This window comes from Lathamus discolor, chromosome 11 (assembly GCF_037157495.1).
Source record: "Lathamus discolor isolate bLatDis1 chromosome 11, bLatDis1.hap1, whole genome shotgun sequence".
Lineage (NCBI taxonomy): Eukaryota > Metazoa > Chordata > Aves > Psittaciformes > Psittacidae > Lathamus > Lathamus discolor.
In genome coordinates, this window is record NC_088894.1 from 12,623,881 (window position 1) to 12,647,043 (window position 23,163).

A 23,163-nucleotide genomic window follows, 5' to 3' on the forward strand; every position below is an offset into this window, starting at 1 on the left:
CCCATTTCCCCAGCACACGCTGAATCCCAGCCTTCTGCGCACGGGGAGGTGTGGGGGGGGAAGAAAATACAGATCAGGAAAAGATAATAATCACCCCTTCCATAGCAACACAGAGGAGCTGTAACGCAGCTCCCCTCCGAGAGAGTTGAGTGTTTTTTCAGCTGCAGAATCCATGCATGCCGCCGGCTCCTCTATTGAAGTTTCCCCCGGCAGAGCCACTGCAGAGGACAGGAGGCAGGGATGGGAGGCTCCCACCCTCTCCCTCTACCTGTGCTCAAGGTTGAGGCTCTCCCTGGACCACCAGCAAAACCCACGTTGCTGTTCAAAGCTCCTCGTCAGCGGCGCAGCATCCCCCCACCCCCGAGCATCCCCACTGCGCCTTACCCAGTCCCCTTTAACAACAGACCCCTCTCTGCTTACCCTACACAGCGAGGCTGCAAGGATCCAGCTGCTGGTGGATACACCTATTTTCTTTGAAATATAAAGCAAAAGGGCTCTTCCTCCTCCTCCTCCTCCTCCACTCGTGATCTTCGAGCGCAGCCGGAGCCCAGCCTGCCTTCTCCTTTCATTAGCTGGACATGTGTCAGGTCCCGCACATCTGCGATTTCTCACTGCCTGGAGCCGCCTGTCCGATTCCAGGGAAACACAGATGGATCCCAGATGGGAAGGTCCTGCCAAACAGACCAGCTCTCCACCTTGCCAGAATACCCAGCTTAGAGGCACACACCCTGGGCTCCCTGCCTGCTCCCTGCCTGCGCCGCTGCTGCCAGGCTGCTCGCCAGCTGATGTCACCAAGCACACACCTACCAGCGCCTCACAGCCCGCCTGACATTAACTTGTTAAATAAATACATGGGATTTGTTTATGGCCGGCAATAACAGTGAGAGGAAAGGAGGGTTTCACCAGCACGGGTCATCCCCAAACCCACTCTGCCTTTACACAGTGCTGGGTGCCACCCAGCCTTCATCTTAGCCCTCGATTTTGAAATCTGGATGAGCTGTTGGCTAAAGGAGGGAATTAATCCTGTGAAGGTTTCCCCCATGCACATAAATCTTCACTGTAAAACTCCCCTCCGTGCCCCAGCGCCAGAGTTTGTGGTGCTGGCAAGCTGGCATGTGTTAGCAATTAGAAGCAACAACAAGATAACAAGATACTGATGTTGTGAGGGTACCAAAGGAGGACCCGAAAATTCAAAAGAAGAGCAATTAAATGTGTAACATATTACTGGGATGGAAGAGGAAGTGTTCAAGGAAAACGTAAATCTGAACTGGTTTATACAGGGAGTAAACGGCACCAGGGAACTCACAGCAGCAAGGGAGGCTCAGGACACAAACCCACTGGACACAGCCACATCTGACCATCTTCCCCCTCCCATTAACACCCAGCTCTGCCACCTACAACCCCCTGGTCATTCTGAATAGCTGCTCCCTGATGTGCAGTGTGAACAACAGGTATTAACTGGAGGCCCCAGACTAATCCCATCAGCCCAGCACCATTCACCAGAAGCCGGGTGCTGGGGAAACAGGGATTTACACAGCGGCATCCCTGGCCATGCAGATGGGGGTCCCTGTCTGGGACTGCCTTGGAAAACAGGCAATTCCCACAGGGACTGGCCAAACCACCCTCCGGGCTCCCACGGAACCCAAGGAGGAGAAGCAACATTTGCCCTCTGCTTGCAGACCCTGCACAGGCACAGAGCTCAGGAGGGATTCACTGCTCCAGTCTGTAATTGTATATTCAAGGCATCACTATAACTCTTTCCAAATCTCTGCAGGCAAAACCATCTCTCTCTTCAGCTACTTTCTGTGAACCAGAAACCTTGCCCAGACAGTGAAAACCTCCTGTGGCCCAAGCTGAGGGATGCTGATGCTTCAAAATCCTCAAAATCACACAAGCTGATCTCCACTGTTGGTGTATCAGTGATGGCCCATTTACTAACTCACAGACAGCAAAATCCCTCTTTTTATGGCATTCCCAATGCTCTGGTAGGCGACTGCTAACTGCCAAGCTATGTCCATAAACCCACCATAAGTACTGCCCCCCGGCATCCCACCCAGCCCTCCACCCCTGCTTCTCTGCCTCTTACTCCTAATGAGTTTATGGTACCTCTGCTTCCCTTTAGGAAGGGAAAAGGCTGTAAAGGGAGGGGAAAAATAAAAGTGCTTTAAAGGAAGTATTAAAAAGCCTTCTAGGAGCAGGCATGGTATGTGTTCATGAGCACATGGGCCACCATCGCCTACCCCCAGCACAGGCAGGATGCTGGATGGTAACTGGGGGGAAGCATTGGGGCAGGAGATGTCCAGTTGTAGGAGCACATGCAGCTACTGCAGCCTTGGCTGGATGAGCACCTTGCTCTGAGAAGGGCAGGATTCACAGCTACCCTCCCACCTCCAAACCTCAGTGAAGAGCAGCAGCTTCACACACTGCACTTCAAACAAGATGAATCCCAGGCAAGTCTCAGCACACGGATACCTGGAGCACCGTGTGGAGAGATGCTGCGGCTGGGAGCAGGCAGATCCCACTCTTTCCTGCACCCCAGGCCCCGCTGGCAGGGCTGCTGGCAAAGCACATCAGTAAAACAGTTCAGTTCAGTTCGCGAGGGCTTCTGACACTTGTGATGGAGGTTACGCAAAATGCTGCAGCTCTCGAGATTTCATAAGCTTGAGATGGAAAAATCATCTCTGAATTACACAGACAATGAGGGAGACGAACCCCAGCAGCTCCATGAGCACCAGAATTAATGAAGTTATTTTCCTATGGACGGGTCTGTCACGGTTTGTGCCCCGGCGCCTCGCGCTGTGCGGTCCCCAACAGGAGCCCTCCCCAGCCAGGGTCAAGCCAACAGTGGTGTCTCTCATGTGGATTCCCTGATGTCTTGCAAGCGGAGAGCTCATGTTGCAGCTTTGCCCCCAGTGGAGATGTCACCAGGCAGATGGACACAGCCCTGGGCTTAAGGCATTAAGCATTCAGCATCAGGCACTGCTGTTCCCTGCCCCGACATCACCAAACCAGCCTGAAACCAGGCAGAGAATTCAAAAGCTGAGCACAAAAAGGAGGGCGATGCTGTGTGAGCAAGACAAGACTCAGCCTGAGAGCTGCCAGGTCTCTGGGTCAAAGTCATCAGAGAAAGCCCTCTGACAGGACACACAGGATAGCCTGAGATTTGGGGGTTTATCTTAAACAGGTAACCAGCACTACGTGTTCCCTCTCCTTTTTAAATCCTGTTTTAGCTTAAGGACCTCAACAGCTTGTAAATGTTTCACTTTGCATAAACAAAAGCTGTCCCCAACTATGACAACTGAGTTGTAACTCCCATTTGTCAAACCACGGCCAGATAAATCTTCTCCCTGTTTTTACAACCTGAAGTAGTTTAAAACATCCAAACCTCAGGCCACTGAGTATTTGCAGTATAATCACAATGATTTGACTTTATCAACCTTTATGAAACTGTGCACACTTTTTGCCATGGTGTCCACAGGCCAGTATCCACCAAACCAACATCCTCAGGAAGGAAATCCCCACTTCTGGCTAGAGGGGCAGGAATATGCCAAACCTCATGGCTCACCTTGGAGTAAGGAAGATGCATGTGTGGTTTTGGGCTCTCAAGGCATAAAAATACCTAGGTGGGGACACTTTGGTGCTCTTGAGTAGTAGCCATTGAAAAACTGCCTTTGAAGGGGTTGTGGATTGTATCTTAAACATGATTCGTGTGCCTAAGCTCTCCCAAACCACGACCATGACCCTAAGCTCATCCAACCTGCGATCCCATTCCTAAGATCACCACTGGCAGAGGCCCATGGAGCTGCAAGCAAGCCAGGAGAAAACCTCTGGCACATCCATGTCCTGCTCAGCCACTGCCTTTGCAAAGAGAGCAGAGGGAAGTACAGGCAGCACACTAATAGAAGACACCAAGATGCATCATCTGCCAACCTCCAGCAGCACCTCTATGCAACCAAGTGGCCAACCTGCTCCCCAGATACGCACTAAGATAGATTTTGTAACCCAGACATGGCCACTACGGTGGAAGGGAGGAGGACTGCAGGCAGCACAGGGCAAACTGCTTTCCCCAGCTCGCCGCATTAATCTGCTTCTGCTTTCTTCTCCTGGGAATGTTCCATGGAAAGAACGATGCAAACAAAGTTTGAACACTGGGAGCTATTGATACCTGCTGCTGAGTGTGGTTTCTGAGGAAAGCGAGGCAATCTGAAGAATTTTTCCAGTTTCCAGTGGAATTTTTATGCCTATCACAGCCCACGGCCACAAGCAAGCACAAGAGACCTGAACCCCTTCTGATTTTGCTGCTGTTCCACCCGTATTTCATGACATGCCACAGCTTTATTTTTGTGCCTGCTGGGTTCTTACCTCAGAAAGAAGCTTCCCTCGTATTCACAGCAGCTCTGGAAGGCTTTGCCTTTTTAAGCTGACCACTTTCCATTGCACAGAAGAATAAATCCAAATGCGCCAAGGCAGCCAAAGCCATTTATCAGGCTAAGTGGAAACCATAAATTCATGCTAACTGGAATCTGATGGAAACCAACTGGGATCCTCCTCCTCCTCCAGGCTCAGGTCTGGCAGGAAAGTCAAACATTTTATTGCCTTCTTTATGCCTTACTTACAAGTCAGTGGAGCCAAGAAGGGGCTGCTCCCTTTGAAGCCACACTGCTGGGGTTGCAGGGCAGGCTCCTCGACTTGCGTTCAAGCTCAGCTGACAGAGGCAGGCACCCACCCCCCTTAACAGAGATTAAACCTCTCCATTCCTGGCAAATTTAGCACATTTAACAAACATCCTCTTTTCAATACAGCCATGATTTGAATTAGCACATGGGAGATGATGGTAACAGGCTTAATTTGTCAAGTAAATCTAATCACATTGCCTCCTGAAGAAGGAGGAGTGCTTGGCTTTTGCGCCATTGCAGTCCTGCCCAGGACGGGGGGAAATGTATTAAAAGTTGGTCTTAACTGAGCTGGCAGAACTTACACCCAGAAAAACTATGATCAGACATTGCACTGGGAGCAAAGGTGCAACAAGGAATTAAGCACAACCTAAAGAAACTATTGGAACTTTACTTCTGGCCACTGATTTGGGACTGGGGGGGGACAACACCTAAGCAAAACTGACCTTATTCCTGCTGTATGAGTGCATATGTAAAGAAAAACCACCCAGGAACGGATATCCTGTCAAAAAATCCCCTCCAAGACAACAAACCAATTCCTAAACCTAACACCCTTGCTCTGATGAAAGATCCAAGCCTCTGTAACTGCCATGGGTATATAAACCAAACACAGAAAGAGGGAAAAAGTGAGTAATCCTGTTTGGAGAGCCCAAAGCCCAGCCTGCAGAGGATTAAGCCTATTCCAGCAGCTCTGCAGCCTGACAATATCCTCCAGGTCAACAGCAGTGCTGCTTGATGACAGGTTTGTTCCAATACATGCACCCACTCCCCTCCAGTTATAGTTTCAGGCACACTTGTCTTTCCCTGCCCAACACCCAGGTGGGATTGGGAGCATTCCTGGCTTTGGAAGCAGAGCTGATGGAGTCTCTGTTGCAGCTGACTTGGGCACTTACTTCCCTGCCTGCTTCAGAAAACCCAGTTACCTGCCTACAGCTGACATTTCTGTCCCAGTCCTTACAGGGTCAGACCCTTTAGCATGTGCTTATGGTGCAGACAAGCTCTGGAAGCAGAAATCCTCCCTTCTGCAGGTGAGATGATGTGCTTTGAGAGCTGTGTCCTGGGTCAGACACTATTCTGGCCTCCCAGTGCTCTGCATACCTGCCCTGTGGAAGATCATTGACAATTCAGAAAGCACATGTTAAAGCTTATCAAAGCAGAACTTGTCAGCAGAACTTTGCCTACAAGAAACCTGGAGAGGGCCTTTGGACAGGGGCCTGTAGGGACAGGCCAAGGGGAATGGCTTGAACCTGCCCGAGGGGAGACTGAGCTGAGCTCTTAGGCAGAAGCTCTTCCCTGTGAGGGTGCTGAGGCACTGGCACAGGGTGCCCAGAGAAGCTGTGGCTGCCCCATCCCTGGCAGTGCTCAAGGCCAGGTTGGACACAGGGGCTTGGAGCAAGCTGCTCCAGTGGAAGGGGTCCCTGCCTGTGGCAGGGGCCAGAACTGGATGAGCTTTGAGGTCCCTTCCAACCCAGACCAGGCTGGGGTTCTATAAACCTGTGGTTTTGGTCTTGTCCCAGAAAGAACAGCATTTGCAACCAAAACTAGGAGTGATAAAATGCCTGTGCTGGATCCCCAGCCCCTTCCCTACAGCAGGGTCATTACTCCTCAGCTCGCTTCCTGCACCTCCCTCAACCGGTGACTTCCCTCCTGCAGGCTGTGGCTTTTCCCCTGATAAGAGCTTTTCCTTCTTTATACTGGACTGTTAAAGGAAGCCTTTTCCCCACCTCATCCTGAGCTTCCCTCCCCTCCAGTCCCTGAGACTGCAGCATCCCGGAGTGCTCTTGGGTGCTGGTATCTCATGTTGTTGCCGAGCCACGGCCAGGCATCACACAGCTAAAGGAGGGTTATTTCCTCATTCGCTAGTTGTCACTAAGCTGGCACCTTCATTCAAAACATCCAAATTTCTCACCCAAACTACAGCCTCTGATTAAGACACTTCAATCAGTCATTTTGTTCCTTTGACCCAGTAAACCCACCAGTCCAGGACTTGAAGCAGGGCTTCCCAGCCAGCGCTAAACCTGAACAGGATTCCCTTCCCTCGAGCCCCACCAAACAACCAAACCTCACGTTTTAAATGGGCTGTGTGTGGGGGTTATTTCTATTTTCCCAAATATTTTCCTTTGCAAAGACCACCCTTGCTGGCTCCTGCTGCCAGTGGCCTTTTGGACCTAAGAAACGGTGGGTTTGAGGCAAGGACAAGCAAAAAGAAGGCAGCACAGCCCCTTGCGCCTGGCCCGGCATTCCAGGGCTGCGCTCCCGGCTCCACCAAGTCTGATGCAGGAGCACTGCTGGGAGCGATTAGTTTGCAGCAGCAGCACCAGCGCGGCCACCCAGGCGCAGGCAGGGCGAGAGGCTCCGCTGACACGGGGCCATGTGCCCGCCAGCCCGCCCCGGGAGGCGGAGCGGCTGCGGCTGCGGCTCCGCTCGGGGCCGGCAGCCAGGGAGGAGAAAGGGGAGAGCAGGGCTCAGGCCGGGAAGGGCTGGAGCTCACCCACGCCCCCCGCTGCCCAGGGTTAGGGAATGGGATGCCTCCATCCGGATCTCCCTTTTAGCCTGCCTCTTGCTCCTCTTTGCCATGGCCTGGGTCCGCTTCTCCCTTTCTATATCCTTCTGCCCTTTCCACTACCATACTTAACTGTGCCTTACTTCTGCTTCCACCATCTCCCAGCCCCTCACCTGCCTCCACTTCCCTGACAGCACAGAGAAGCCCCAGCATTCCCAACAGCTGATCCTGAAGATACCCAACCCACAAAAGCTCAGAGCATCCACAGAGCTCAGCCGCCTATAATCACAGAATCAACCAGGCTGAAAAGCCCTTTAAGCTCATGCAGTCCAACCATTCCCCAGCACTGCCAAGGCCACCACTAACCCATGGCACTGAGGCCTCGTCTCCATGGGGTGTGAACACTTGCAGGGATGGTGCCTGCAGCCCTGCCCTGGGCAGCCTGTTCCAATGCCTGAGCACCCTCTGGGGCAGGAATTGTTCCTCAGCTCCATCTAAACCTGCCCTGGTGCAGCTTGAGGCCGGTTCCTCTTGTCCCATCCCTTGTTCCGTGGAAGCAGAGACCAGCCCCCTCCTGGCTCCATCCTCCTGCCTGGCTGTCTGGTACCTGCCTCTGCTGCCTACACAGAACTAAAGCATGCACTAGCCTCAAAACCCACATGGAATGAGGAACCACATGGCTGTTCTCCATGTGCTGCTGCCACTCCTCCCAGCGAGGTGTGAGCGCTCCTGTCTTGGTGCTGGGCAACCTAAGGTAAAACAAGGCACAGAGAGGAGCCCCCAGCTCCACATTGGATGAGCCTCATGAGCTGCTGCTGCTGCATGAAATGCAGAAGAGTGAAGCTTTAGGCATGAAAGGGGAAACCCAACAACTCGTGTGGGTTGTGCATCTCACCAGATCTCTTGGAGGTAGAAATAACAGCAAGATTAAGTGACATGGGTGGTAACATGCAAAGTCTTCTAACTGCTGCCAGGATTTGGTGTGCTCAGTATCCAAAAATGTCTGTTTTGGATCTAGGATAGAGTTAACTCCCTGAAATGAAGGATCAGATCTGTGGTGGGAGAGGCAGGGAGAAAGGAAAGGAGAAAACAAGCAATGAAGCATCATTTGAGAGTCATTAGGGCTTTGTGATTCTCCAACTGGCTTCTATTAGGATTGCATCTGTATTTGAGTGCATAAAGGGGGGAAAATAAAGGGAAAAACTCATTTCCAGAGGTGAGGAGCAAGCAGCAGGATCACTCCTGTGCCTCTGTGCTTCCACTGCCCCTGGGGTGCTCAGATGCAGCTCAGGGAGGACCAGGCACAGTGAACAAGGACCTGATATTTTATTACCTTCCTCTCCTGTCGGAAGCAGAGCCTATTTGCAGATTTACAGCTCTTCTCAACAGGAAGTTCATGTTTACAAGTTTCCAGGGAAAGAAAAGGCAGCATTCCTGTCCTATGTGATAGCTTGGTGGGACGCTGGCTCACGTGGGAGTTCTCGCATTGGTATGTTAGACAGGAATGAGTCTGAGGCATGTAAAAACATCCAGACAAAAAGTTAAAGCTATGAAAAAATGCAAAGGCCAGAAGGAAAACAGTAATCCAGCAATTTGGTGGAAAATACACAGCAAGACAGCACGGCCACGTCTGGAAAAAGACTTGTGCAGCATCTGGGATTCACACTTCAAAGGGACAGAAGAATTTTAAGAGGATGAGAAGCTATATTCAGGCACCAACATGAATTTTTCTCCTCTCCTCCAAATCTCTGGCCATTCCCATTACACTGTTCCTCCAAGGGTCAGCAGCCAAGCTCAGCTCCCAGTCACACCAGGGTGGCCCCATCCCTCCCAACAAGCGCACACACGGGACCATAGTGCTGTCTGGTGGTGCTGCTGGATCCACTGGCACCCACCAGGATCCATCCTCCCCCTTGAGCACAACCCCAGTTCAAGCTCCCTCCTCTCTGCAGCCACCAGTGACCAGAGAGATTGAGCAATGGGGAAACCACAGACCATAACCAGAAAGTAGAGACAAGCTCAGGCAAGCAGGAGGCAGAAACAGCCCCATCCTGTGAAACCCGGATTTAAAACCTTCCCCCCCTTCCATATGGTTACTAAAACCACCAAAACTAAACACAAAACCCAACCCTCTTTCAAAACTTACACAAAACAAGGAGCCATCAGGACAGCCAAAGGTCAAGCAGCCGGTGATCTACCAGGATGCCAAAGCACCATGTTTGCAGCAGCAAACATTTACTGAGGCCACGTTGTACAGTTTAGTCAATACCATTACAAGGCACTGAGGGTGGTTTCTGATCCCTGAGCACACACTGGTCCCAGGGGAAGTTTCTGTCTCGACAAAGGACCATTTTCCAACAGAAGAATGATTCAATCAGAAGATTTGTCTGAGACAAACTCATTCAACAGAACACAACAGGTACAGAAAACGATGTCTCAAAGAGACAGCTACTTCCTCCCTAGAGAAACAGCAGGAGAAAACCAGGCTGATGAAGCACACAGGGCACCCGCCTTTGAAACCCTCTAGGATTTAACATGCTTGATACCAACCCAGCTAGAGAGGAAGCTATAATTGCTGGAGGCACCACATTCCTCCAGCACCACCATGTCCGTACCAAACACTTTCAGCCATTGCTGCCCCCAGCACAGATTTTGGGTGACCCACCTCATCCAGAGGTGCACGTCTCCACTTGCTCCTTGGGCATTTAAGCTCATTCCAGCAGCAATACGAATGAAACTCCTAGTGGAGTCAGAGAGATGGGAGGAAGGAGTCATGCAAAGTTCCTAAAACTTATTTTTCCAATGTAAGTGCTTAGGAGAAAACCATTATCAAGCAGCTTCCTGCCCTGGAGCCAAGCATTTTACATCCACTTGACACCATCCCTACAGAAGGGGACAGGAGTTACCACATCCCTTATCATTTCTATGCAGCAGAAAGGGAGACCTGCTTGTCCCTGCTCCTCCTGGCAAGCTCCTAGTGGCAGCGGAGTGAGTGCTCAGCATGCTTGCTCACTTCATGCATGTTCAGCACCCCTGCCCCTGCCTGCTCCCACTGACCTGGTGGGAAATACGCTGCAAAGCACTTGAGACAGTTCAAAGGGATTCTTCAGTAGGCTGAAAAGAGCATCACATCAAAGAAGTCAGACGTCTTCCACCCCCTGCACCGGATGTACGTGTTCAGACAACTGTCAAGACCAGGAAGTCAAATGTCTGTATGTTGAATTAACATGAACACGGGGAAAAAGGAGAGGCCAAGAATTACCTTCAACCCAAACCTCAGATTTACTGAGCCTGAAACTCCAACAGCTGTCAAAATCTTGATTTCCTACACCATGAGTTATAAAAACCCCAATCTCAGTGGAAAGAGACATCACAATTTCAAAAAGTAGTAATAAAAACCTGCAGCAGGAGATGAACAAGAGAGACCTGTCAGCAAAGCTCCTCCAAAGTGGGGCTGGGTTTGATGGCACAGGTAGTTACAAGGCTCTGGAAAGAACTGATTTGATTTGGCTGTTTTGCTACTGGAAAAAGAAACAACAAACCACATCGAGCACACGTTTAGCTCCTCTGCATTTCACTGCCTCAACACAGAGCTGAGGCCGGTGTGAAGCCATGTGTATCCCGGTGATCCTGCCCAGGTGACCCAGCTCCACGTGGGGCTGCTCTAACCTTTCCCAGCTGTGTTTTGGTGATGGTCTGATGGTCTCCACGTGCAGCTGCAGATGGAGCAGCTGCAGGGAGAGGCAGACACCTGCCTGCGGTGCAGGAGAGATCAGAGACAGCAGTGCCTGCCCTACTTAAGGCTACAGCAGTATTTGGATTGTAAATGCACTGTTTGGGGTTAATAACCTGGTGGCTCTGAGCCCAAGTCACTCAAAATGCTGCACGCTGAGGTTTGGGATCAGCCTGGCTCATTTATGTACAGTTAATGTCCACAGCAGCTCTCCACTGACCAGCCCCACAAAAACCCTAAAGGTGTGGAGGAGATGAGTGACAGATACACACTGGTCCTACTCAGAGCTTAGAGCACCATGAGATGCCCCAGTCATCACAGAATCCCAGACTGGTTTGAGCTGGAAGGGACCTTAAAGCTCATCCAATTCCAACCCCTGCCACGGGCAGGGACCCCTTCCACTGGAGCAGCTTGCTCCAAGCCCCTGTGTCCAACCTGGCCTTGAGCACTGCCAGGGATGGGGCAGCCACAGCTTCTCTGGGCACCCTGTGCCAGTAGCATCTCCAAGACTCCTTCTGGTATTGAACAGCCTCTGTTGTTGGTGAGAACCTTGGACTTCTTACAACTAAACAGCAGTGTAATGCATCTACCTTATCAGCAGTGCTGCTTAAGCATTCCTTGCCACCGTTTTCCTGCCAGTCCTTGTTCAGCAATGACAATATTTCTATTAAGAACACAAGAATATGGAACTATGTGATTACAAACTGTAGAGACAGACAAAAATAAACCCAAATAAAACCACTTCCCGATAGGCTCCAAACGTCTGGACACTGCAGCAGCAGGAAAAGAAGCTATTTGTTAGTCAGCAGCGAGTTTTAGATGACTTGAAGCTCATTCAGAATCCCAGTCATATGGGAAAAAAGCTGTAAGATGTAATAAAGTTTTGGAAGAAAAGAGAGAATTTGAGGGCAAAATTTAGATCTTGCAGAGCCAAACTGCCAGGAATTGGTTCAAGGAGCCTGCAGGGGCAACTTGTGTTGACTACAGAAGATTCTTGTGCAAATGAAAAGGGTTTTGCTGCCTGCTTGTTTTGGCACACAGCAAAGCTGCAAACTCACCCCCAAGGTTCTCACCAGCAACAGAGGCTGTTCAATACCAGGAGTCTTGGAGATGCCACAGGCACAGGGTGCCCAGAGAAGCTGTGGCTGCCCCATCCCTGGCAGTGCTCAAGGCCAGGTTGGACACAGGGGATTGGAGCAAGGTGCTCCAGTGGAAGGGGTCCCTGCCCATGGCAGGGGCTGGGACTGGATGAGCTTTAAGGTCCCTTCCAACACAAACCACTCTGTGGTGAATGAGAGGTGCAGCCCACTAAAATTCTTCCATGTTTTCGAGAGCCAAGTCCAATCAAAACAGCATTTGTGAAAGCTCCTCTTGGATCGCATTTCCCAACACCTGTATCCCCATGTCTCCTGGGCGCTCGGCTTGCCCCTTGCCTTTATTTGTCACAGTACATCTCTGCCTGCAGAAGGTGACTGTGAAAATGGACTGTGGCTGTCTTCTTGACCCATGCAGAACAGCTAATCCAAGAAGGATAATCCTGTTTAAACGAGGAAATTACGGGAACTTTGATAATGTATATGTTATAAAAGCCCTACTAGAACATTCTTTAGTCTGTGGGACTGGATGATGGACTTCTAAACTGAATTTTGTAAGCAGCTGTCTCAAGCTGTGTAATGTAAAAGGAGGCAAGAGAGCAGACCTGCTTGTTTGCAAGGCACCATAAACCTGTAGCAGCACTGGAGGCAACTTCCTATGGCCACAGAGACCCGAGTGCCACCCCTTCAACAAAATGCCCCATCCTCTGCCTGCTGGGGGAGATAAGAGGACACCACAATCTCCAGCTCACCCGACTTCATCTCTCCAACTCACAGCACCCCTCCTGCAAGCCAAAAATGAGGCTGACCATGGATGGTGTAGCCAACCTGTCCCCAAGAAAGTGGACCAAAACCACCAGCTGATTTCATACGGACCAACAAAGAGCAGTGAGACAGCAGGAACTTTGTCAAAGCCACACTGAGCTGCAGTTGAGCTGGTGACCTCCAAGCTGAACCTTCAAGCCTCTGCCAGATTGGGAATCAGTGCCAGGTTTTGCATTACAATAAGACCATTTGAAAACAATTCCTCATTACAACTGAAGTGTAGAAATCCACTTTATGCTCATTGTACACACACTTGTTTCTGACCTCACAAGACCTTGCTCCAGCACCAAAGCAGAACCCAATGAACTGCCATTTCAACACTTTCTTTTACCCTCAAGTATAAACATGCAACTGCTGAGAAAACGCAGCGATGCTCCGACCTGACACAACCAGTCCTGTTGAGGGATCATTCCTGGGCTGTATCACTGACTGGAATTACCAGGGCTTTGCCAGCAGCTTAATGAGACGGAAACTCACGCTCCCACTGCCAGGATTTGTTTGTCGGGGTATAAACTATTTGGATGCCCCAAATATTTTGCTTCTGTGTTATAAAACAGGTGTGAAGAGGTGCATCTCCATCCACGGAGCTGCTGCTCAGGGAAGCACAGACATTTGGCCAGCACCATCAGTGACAGATTTGAATTCCTGGCGTGCTGGATGTGCACAGGCAGAATCTGTCCATTGGCTCCTCCTTACCTTGGTTGTTCCTAGAATGGTTTGGGTTGGAAGGAACCTTACAGCTCATCCAGTTCCAACCCCTGCCATGGGCAGGACACCTTCCACTACAGCAGCTTGCTCCAAGCCCCATCCGACCTGGCCTTGAACACTGCCAGGGATGGGGCAGCCTTAGAGCAGCTCCAGTGCCTAAAGGCGCTGCAGGAAACCTGGAGAGGGGCCTGGGACAAGGGCCTGTAGGGACAGGCCAAGGGGAATGGCTTTAACCTGCCCGAGGGGAGACTGAGCTGAGCTCTTAGGCAGAAGCTCTTCCCTGTGAGGGTGCTGAGGCGCTGGCACAGGGTGCCCAGAGAAGCTGTGGCTGCCCCATCCCGGGCAGTGCTCAAGGTCAGGTTGGACACAGGGGCTTGGAGCAAGCTGCTCCAGTGGAAGGGGTCCCTGCCCGTGGCAGGGGTTGGAACTGGAGGAGCTTTGAGGTCCCTTCCAATACAAACCAGACTGGGATTCTCCAGGACTTCCTAGGCTGCCTTATATCACTAAGAGCATCAGCAGGACAGCAAAGGTGCAGTGCTGGTGGGAACTGAGGCAATCTTATTGACACATGCAAAAGGCAAAGCAGAGAACCTATGCCAACCAAACTATCTTGTATGGTATCTGTGAGACTGAAGGCAGGAATTTCTGCATAAGATCCTGGTCTCATGCTCAACCGTCCATACACCATCGCAGGAGTCATCAGCACTGATGGAGGATCAAGATGTGATAAATGGTATTCAGGAGTAGTGACTGAGTCTACAAATGTTATTTTTGTGAGCATATTTTACCATAAAAAGAAAACAAATTTCATTCCATTAACTTTATTTCAAGCTTAGCTTAAATTAGAGATACAGGGCTCAAGGGAAACTGCTGTAATTATTAAATGGGAAATAAAACCTGCTGAATACAGTCGCTGCAGTGACTGAAGCCTCAACATTTAACTAAAACTGGTAGCAGGCAAATGAAGAACCATCTCAAAACACCCTGCCCAGCGGTTTGTGGGCTTTGGTAGTTGTTTACCCCTTCACATGCACAAAGAGAGTTATTTTTCCTCTTCCTAAAATCAATGCTACCCAGGGTAAGAAATCAGTTTGTTCAATGAGACAAGTATGTCCAAGAAGAAAAAGGAGGAAAAGTGTGAACATTGTCAGAACACTGTGGTGGAAAACTACAGCAAGGCCAAGCAGGTGCTGTCAGATACAGGCAGCAGGGATGGTGATGCTAAAGTCACTGTGGGTGCCGGGCTCCCTGTGTCTCTAAATACCCACCTCTCCTTTCTGTGTACAGCTTCACAGGTGAGGGGTGCCTTGGTTGGAGAAATGGATGCAGGGAGGACAGCAGAGACCACATTAAGGAGCTGTTCCTGCCTCTGTGCTTCTCCATCGCACAGCCCCGAACCGTTCCAGCTCTGTGAAGGACCCAGGGATGCCCTCCCCAGTCTGCTAAAATAATCTGCTTCATGGTTGCCACAGATTTGCCACACAGTTTTTTCTGGGAAGGATCCTCAAGTTTGCTGCCTTTTCTCTCCATCTCTAAGCAGATCTCCTGGAAAAAAACATCAGTCCTGGGAAGTGGATGGCTCCATGATGAGATCAAGTTTAATACAACTTCCATCTATGAAGGGGAAGGAGAAAGGAGTAGGGAATGCTCAGAAAGACAGAAACCTGGATGCATCAGCTTGTTCATGCATCCAGCCGTGGCACAAGCACTGACACACTTAAGTACGTGCCCAGGCTCAAACAGGAGGTAGATGTTTAGGCTGACACAAGTGATCTCAAGCTTGGCTTGAAAGTTTTTCAGTGCTTCCTGCTCTGTGACAGTTCAGGAGGGGGAATGCACTGAAAGAACGTTCCTGAGGATGAGTTTCTCAGCACAACATCAAGTACGGCATGTATCATCACCACGGGAAGGTGCTCCATCAGCATCTGGAGTGCGAAGAGGGAAGCAAACAGCAGAAGGAAAGCAAAGCACTAGAAAGAATTTCTGGCTGGAATTTGCTGCTTTCAATCCTCGTGTGAACACGGGCTGTGTGCTGCAGAACACCACGCTCACACCGCGGAAGCAAAATGGGCACAAGGCTTCCATCCAACTCAGGTTTAATGGCAGAGAAGATAGATCCGCTCTTTGAGAAGAATCCCAGTTGTTGATGTCTATTCTGTTTGGCGATGGAGCGCAGCATTCCTCCTTCCTTCTTGCCAACAGTGCTGGAAGTACGGTGTACTTTAAAGTAATTACAGTAGCTCATCCCGGAAATGGCTGCATTTCAAACTAGGTAGGAGACACACAAGTGGGGAGTGCTTCCCTGAGGAAGGTTTAACCTGCTTCAGACCTCAGGATGAAAAGATGCTCTCCCAGACAAACCATCGCTGGTTGCTTCCTATACCTGTCCAGTTCGTCTCCCTTTAGCCTACCTAACCTTGCCAGCAGCTCCACGCTGGCAAATCCAGGGAAGCACAACCCCAGCATGGCAGCCATGGGCAGGAGCTGCCTTCCTACAAAGGCTTGATCCAGGCTTTTTCATGTTGAGCTGATGTCTCTCTGACTCCTCAGGAAAACTGGCTAATGTTTGGCTGTGCCAACGTGTACCCCTCTAAATCCACAGCCTGGGTTCTGCAGTAGGCCTGGAAGTGTTCAGTGCTCTGATTATCGGGAGAACAGCCACAATTATCCAAATAAAACTATTACTATATTGGGCCTTAGATCATAAATAGAACTTAATGGATTTTATTACATCCCAGGAAGCGAGAGCTACAGAAGGAAAAGTATTGAGACGTGTGCTTTGCTGCTACCTATCAATTTCTCCTCAACACTCAGCACTTAAGAAATACCCCAAGAAACACACTGCTCCCACAGCCTAACTATTTCCAGTTCCCCTTCTTCCCTTTTAGCCAACTCGCACAGTACGTTTTAGCAGCTGAAAATTAAAGGGTCACAATATTGAGCTTTCAGGTATCAAGTTTACAATGGAAATAGCAGCTGACACAGAAAGGGCACTGCTGAGCGCGGCGGGAATAATTCTGTTGCCTCGGAGCTGGAAGCAGCTCCCTTACACAAAGTTTGTTATTTAACTCAGTGAGAAATGAAAGAAAATGCCACAGCCATGGATTTATTCCTTGCACAGCCTCTTTCAAATCATACTCCAAAACCAGAGCTGTATTAGCAGTGAGTCTTCAGTTCTGGCTGCAGCATCCTCTTTAATCCAAGTAACTCCCTTTCAAGTGAATGCAGCGATGGCCATGGCCTAAGTGAGGGCTGCTTGGTCCTTCAAGCCCATACAAGCTCTTCTGCTGGAGCCCAACTTCCAGACACTTCACAGGAGCCAAACACAACTGGGTGCCTTGGGTCCAACAGCCAGCAATGAGCAATCCAGGATTGCCACCGGGCAAGTGACCTCATGGAGAAGGGCAGGAACAACAAGGGCTTCTGTGGGGCCATGGGAAGGCAGCCAGATGCGCCTGCTTCCCGTCTGCCCTCCTCACCTCACCCAGGAAAAGCCGTGTTGCCACCCCGGGGACTCCGCACCTGGCCCCGCTCTGCCGTGACAGCCCAGGCCTGCTGCTATCTCCCAAACAGATGCATTTATTCTCTTGAGAGCCTCCCACATCTTATCTAGCCGGCGGTTTCCAAACGCTGGTCGCCAAGTCCAGCTCAAGGCGCTTGAAGCTCTTTTAGGCAACTATTCCTGGAAGTGCTTTGGCCTGGGGAGCGAGCAGCAGGGCCCCCCCCGCGCTGCCCTGCGATGGGATGGGGATGGAAAGCACCTCCCGCACCGCGCTCCGGTGCCGCTGCAAACAGCCCCTGGCACGGGGATGGATGTAGAGTTTACAGAGATCCCTTGCTTGAAGCAAATTTGCCTCCCAACACATGGCCAAACTCTCACGCAATAAATTAACTATTTGGCAGCCACTGAACTAGCTCTGGAGCCAAACCAATTAGGGTTTAATGTGATCCCAATTTCCTATTTCTGAGACGGGGGTCGGGGTGGGGAAGGGGCAGAAGGGGGAAGAAGAGGGAGGGTGAAGTAAATCCCCGCCGGGTTTATAAATCCTGCGCCAATCATCCCAGCTAAACCTGTCACCCACAGCTCTAACTATGGATTTGCACTCGCGAGCTCCGCGGGCCGCTGTGGGAACGGGCGCGCTGGATGCAGCCAGCCCGACTCCCGACTCCCCACATGTGTTTTCCATACTTGGGAAATTCAATCATTTAAAAAATATTTACCAAGCTTTGTCTTTAATTAGAAAAACATGAGGACGGATAAGGGAAGTTATTGTTTCTAAGCTAGAAATGTCAGAGATCCTCACATGTCAGAGATAAAGCCCATAACCGACCCGCGGACACGATGCCAGGGTGAAGGCAAATGGTTCAAAGGTTTTCTCCATCCCTCCATGTACGGAGTTTTACAGTCAGTGGTTCCTCGGCCCCCACCAAACCTAATCAGGGAGGAGGAGGGGGAGGGAAGATTCCCCCCTGCAGATCTGCTAGACAGGGTGTTCTAATGCAAAAGAGCTTGCCCAGCAGGGGAGGGGAGGAAGATGGGAGCCATTTGACTGCTTTGTGTTTTAACATCCTGGCTCCAGGCCCTACCCTGCACATGCAATTACCTGCCATCACCTAAGATAAGCAAATTGATCTCATCCGCATCTGGAAATGCCACAGGCTGAGAAATACCCATCCTTTAAAAAGTGTTACATCCAGTTGCTGTTTAACCAAGACCCACCAAAACGTCTGCTCCCAAGAACCTAGCCACAAAATACCGTATCCCACAGTACTCACGTAAGAAAAGAAAGCTGGCTGTGCTCCTAGCAGGCAACCACGAGCATCTGCCCGGCCTGGACCATATGTGACCATACAGATGTACCCCATACTACAGCCCCTCTTCCATCTCCATTTGCTCAAGCACCTCCAGCCAGATGTGAAGAGTGTCCGCAGGCAGGATGCACAACAACTTCAGAAGTATAAAGCAAATATGTGTTGGCTAGCAGACACAAAAGAGAGCCCAGATGTAATGAGTTATTTGGCTTAGCATTTGTGTGCTTACCACTCGGAAGTCTTTGCTGGCATCAGCAGCGTCCCTGGATGGGCTCCCTAGCGCTGCCGCCAGCCCTGTCCCACAAGTGCTGGTGACTGCTCATCCCAGACCAGTCCCTGGCCAGCCCAGCCTATTCCCCCACACAACAAGCACATACAGCCTCCCTGTTCTCTTTCCGTTAGGATTTTATACCTCCTTCTCCTCCTCCTGCTGCCTCCTGTCAGAAATGCCGAGATAAAATGCATGTGAAAGCCAGGTGGGAGCATCCCTGGTGACATATTTGGAAGAATTTGCAGCTACAGCAACTAGGTGCACTATTAGGAAGTGACAGACTAATTCCCAAGAGATCATGAGGATTAAACACAGTTGAGGGAGAAGCTGGTATCAATGCTAACAAACTGGTGTGTCTATTGAGTCCACTCAGAGACAAGCAGCAGTAGTTCTGCAAGTAATCACAAAGTATTCCTCTGATTATTATATGATATCCATAAAAAGAACCCGCTACACTTTCTATTCAAAACGATTCTGTAATAACTCAAAAAGCTTCAAAGTGTCTCCTACGGACATGCCATTTATGTTCTGAAAATATCCTTGTAAGCCAAGATTGAGGGCTATTATCAGCTACTATCTTAAATACCAACATAAATCTACACTGGAGAAAATCCCTGCCTTTACATTATATATACCAAGACTGCAAAGCACGCCTTTGAGGGAAACATATGTGCAGATTTTGACCTCAAAGTCCAATTGCCGAGTAAGTTACTACTTGTAGAAGTTAGTGCTTTTCTCTAGAAGAACATGAAATGGAGTAAAGAACATTTTAGCTGTGCTCTAAGGTCAGGGTTGATTAACCTGAAGTGTACTAACACAGCTTAAATGATGACCATGACCCCTTGATAATGGAATCAAACATGGGTGTGCACACAGGTGGGATATGGGAGGGATGGGAAGGTGACAGGGACAACGCAGAAGCTTTCTGCCCCAGACACTGGCTGGACAAGTGCCTTCAGGAGGGTGGTTTTCCATCTGGAAGAGGTCCAGGTAGATCACCAGCCTGGGTGGAAGCGCTGCCTCCAGGACTTGCTACATCAGAGACACATTCACTTCTCACCTTCCTGACTTTTACAGCTGCCCCCTTCTTCTGAAGTCAGAGTTTACCTCTGATTCTTGCCAGCAGAAGTGAAAACCAAGCAGTCCTCCCCCCCTCTCCAGTGGTTTATGGCAACATCTCAAGGTAGCTGCAAAGCCTTGGCAGCTCAGCCTGATGGAAGCTGTACTCAGCTCACTATTCCACTCCAGTCCTGCTTTTAAGAGTCAACTGCATGAGCTCTACCTGAAGTACATGCTCTTTTCTACCCACAGAGAAGCTGCAAATCAAAACACTTCTTTTCTCTGACTGCTTTAAAAAGCCAGTTTATTTCACCCTCCCGAACACTGGTGCAAGGGAAGAGTTAACACCTTAAGCCTTTTACTTTACATCATATGAAAACCAAGACTAAGCTCCTGAAAGACCCATTTGAATTTCTGCCCATTGGAAGTACCCATGTAATACAAGCATGCTCATGAGAGCTAGTATGTGCCTTAAACTAATATGGAACATCCCAAAGTTTCAAAGCAGCCCCACATTTCTTCTGTCTTTCTGGATCATCAGTTTCACACTGAGCACTGAACCACTTCTCTGTAACACACAGCCAAAGGAATCAAGCAACCTCCTGACACTACCAGCAACTGTATTCATAATAGAGCAGAAATCCCTGGGCTGATAATCAAAGCAACGCATATCATTCGTGCTTCTGAAAATCAGCAGTTTACAGCTGACTATTCATTTTCTTGAGACCAAAGATTCAACAGTGTTCTTAGGCAAACACTAGGCCCAAGAACCAAGTGATCTAGCTTTCAGCCTGTTCAATAGACGGCACTACCAAGACACTGTTACCTATTCTAGCTATAAACTGCTGAAGGCTGTAACCCATGCTTATGTGCTTATCCTTAAAAAACAGCTGTATGGCTCACTCATTAGCACTTCACCAGTGGATGTTGAACCACAGGTATATTAAAAGTGCATAAGAAATGATGCTGTAGGTGCTGCTGAATCACCCGAAGCATCGCAGGCACTTGTCACCCTCTCCTGCCAGGGGCTATGGCCTTTGCTGTACCTGCTGGCCTATGGTCAGTGCAAGCACTTCAGACCTGTCAGCAGGACCCAGATGAAAAGCCCTAATCTCAGACATGGTTAAACATTGTAAACCTGAGCACCTACATATACATTTATCTCTTCCTGACACAATTCAGACAGAAACAGTCAAACAACTTGCCCAAGGCTGCAGAAAATTTCACACCTGAGAGTGGAACTGGTTTCACACACCCATCATGAGGCTATGGCTTTAGGCACATCACTGTCTCCTTTAGCTTCAGTTATTTTTAAGCAGGATTTCAAAGGCCTGTCTCTCCTGCCAGTGCTCCAAGAGAGCCAGGGAATCTCACCAGTCTCTGCATACACCATGAGCAGACACACTGAGTGGGATCTATTTCATCTAAACACCTCCTTGCCAAAGCATAAGCCAGCTATCCTGGGCTCCCCTTGCAGTCAATGAAAAAGCCCAGGCACCTCCTGCATGTAATTTGTCTCATCCAGGGAGAGGTGCCCAAGACTGGGAAGATGAATCACCACCAGAAGCCCCTGTTTCTCCACTGCCACTGCAAAGGGAGCTTGGAGAAAGGAGATCAGACACAGAGGGCTGACTTCTGGACAAGGAGGTTAAAGCAGATGATCTTACCCAATCTCCTTCTGTGGGGCCTTTTCTTCAAGGCAGACAAAATGAAGAGACCTCCCTGGCAGTGAGATTAGGAGCTCATCAACCAGGGACCAGTGTTCTGCAAACCCAGGGGATGCTACCACTTGCCTACCATTGTGCCCTCCTCCCGCTGCAGCCACTGGGCCACTGACTGCTTCAAGGCCACATGCTTTGACGTGCCTTGAGGGATAAGAGCCTTACTCTGAACATCTCCACACATTCTGCACTAAGCAGCGTGATACAGTATTCATCCACCCTCTGCCATTTCCGCCACTTGGTAATTCCTTCTCAGTACCGAGAATTCAGCTTTCAGGGTGGTTTCCACATCGGCGTCAGCATCTATCTTTACATTGCTTCCCTATGAGCAGTCACACTTTATTTCAAAACTCCCTCATTTCCTCTGAGCTTTGGGATGTGCTTTTAACCACTTTTCTCCCTTCACTGAACTCTGACTTATTAACAGGCTGTGATTGTGCAAGCAGCACACGCAGGCTGTCAGCCTGGACATCCCATTGCCCACAGCCATGGCGGCTCCATCCGGTACCTTTCTCCTCAGCCCAGGACGGTCCATTCCAGACTGCGGACAAACAAATGCTGTGCGCACGAGCACAGGTGAGAAGAACGGCCAGGAGATTACGATGGTGTGAGGCACAGGCTAACTAACCATCTACCCTGCTCTCCTGCCAGCCTCACCGCTTGGAGTGCAACTCTTCTGGTAATAAACCTCCTGTGCTGGGAAATCAGTGAAAGCTCCAGGTGCTCACCCTCCCGAGCAGAGGATGCTACGACAAACGGGCTTCACGCACGCACACACGCACTGCCCATCCGAGTGCACGTTACCGCTCCGGCCGCAGCCGAGCCCGCTCGCAGGCAATGGGCCGCACACACCAGCCCTGCTCCACGCCGGCTCGCAGCGCCCCAGCCAGCGCGGAACCCAAACGCACAGCCGCGGGGCTGGGCTGGCAGACGGGGGGTCCCCGAGGCTGCCCGGGGGCAGTGAACCGCCCGGACCGACACCAGCACCGCGGTTACACACACGTGTGCCGCGGGCAGAGCCCGGCGGGGCGCAGCAGCCCCGCTGCACCCGCTGCGACCGGCACCAGCGCTGCCCCCCGCTCCCCCGCGCCGCCGCCCGAGGCCCGGCCAGGCCGAGGCGGCCCCGCCGCCGCCGCCCGGCCCCGCTAGGCCCTTCGCCCCCGTCCGAGCGGCGCCGAGCGGGCCGGCGCCTCCCCCCCCGCCGCGGCTCTTACACTGGCAGCCGCCCGGGATCCCCACCATCGCCCGGCTCCTCGGCGCCTCCTCCCGCTCCCCGCCGCGGCCCCGCCGGCCCGGCCCGGCCCGGCTCTTCGCCGTGACGCGCCCGGGGGCGCGGCCTGCCCGGCCCGCCCCGGCAAGGCGGCGGGAGGCCGGGCTGACGGGCGCCTGGCGGGACGGGGCGCCCGGCGTTGGGGCCGGGCTTTGTGGCTGGGTTTAATGCTGGGTTTTCAGGCTAAGTGGGGCTCGCGGCCTCCCCGCCATCACCTCACCGCCTGCACTGGGGCTTCCCCACTGTGTTACAGCACCCGAGGCCGCTGCGCCCTGAGGTGCCTGCGGTGTCCGAGCCGCCTCACGGCGCTGCCCGCAGCCGCACGCCTCCGGGCGCGGTTTCAGTCAGGCAGCCAGGCCGTCCTGGGGGCTCTGGGGGCGCCGGACAAGTGAGCCGGGGAGCCATGGGCTGGGTCGGCGGGGATGTTGGAGATGATCTGCTCCCGCCCCAGGGACCTCTGGCGCTGTGGTGGGGCTGGTCTGAGCCTCATCCAG

General features: G+C 51.2%; 1 protein-coding gene across 5 annotated transcripts in view; it reads right to left on the reverse strand.

The window, feature by feature from the left end:
• The window catches only part of CBFA2T2 (CBFA2/RUNX1 partner transcriptional co-repressor 2), a 61,211-nt gene extending 38,490 nt beyond the window's left edge, over positions 1 to 22,721 (reverse strand). Inside the window, exon 1 of one of the 5 annotated variants that reach the window (XM_065691171.1) lies at positions 22,614 to 22,721. In XM_065691171.1, the coding sequence (XP_065547243.1) occupies positions 22,614 to 22,641 (28 nt within the window). In that variant the 5' untranslated portion in view covers positions 22,642 to 22,721. Of the gene's footprint in view, positions 1 to 420; positions 514 to 10,575; positions 10,663 to 22,613 lie in introns of those variants that run through there. The other 4 variants (XM_065691176.1, XM_065691170.1, XM_065691169.1 and 1 more) reach the window with 4 other exon arrangements.
• Positions 22,722 to 23,163: the final 442 nt, after the last annotated feature.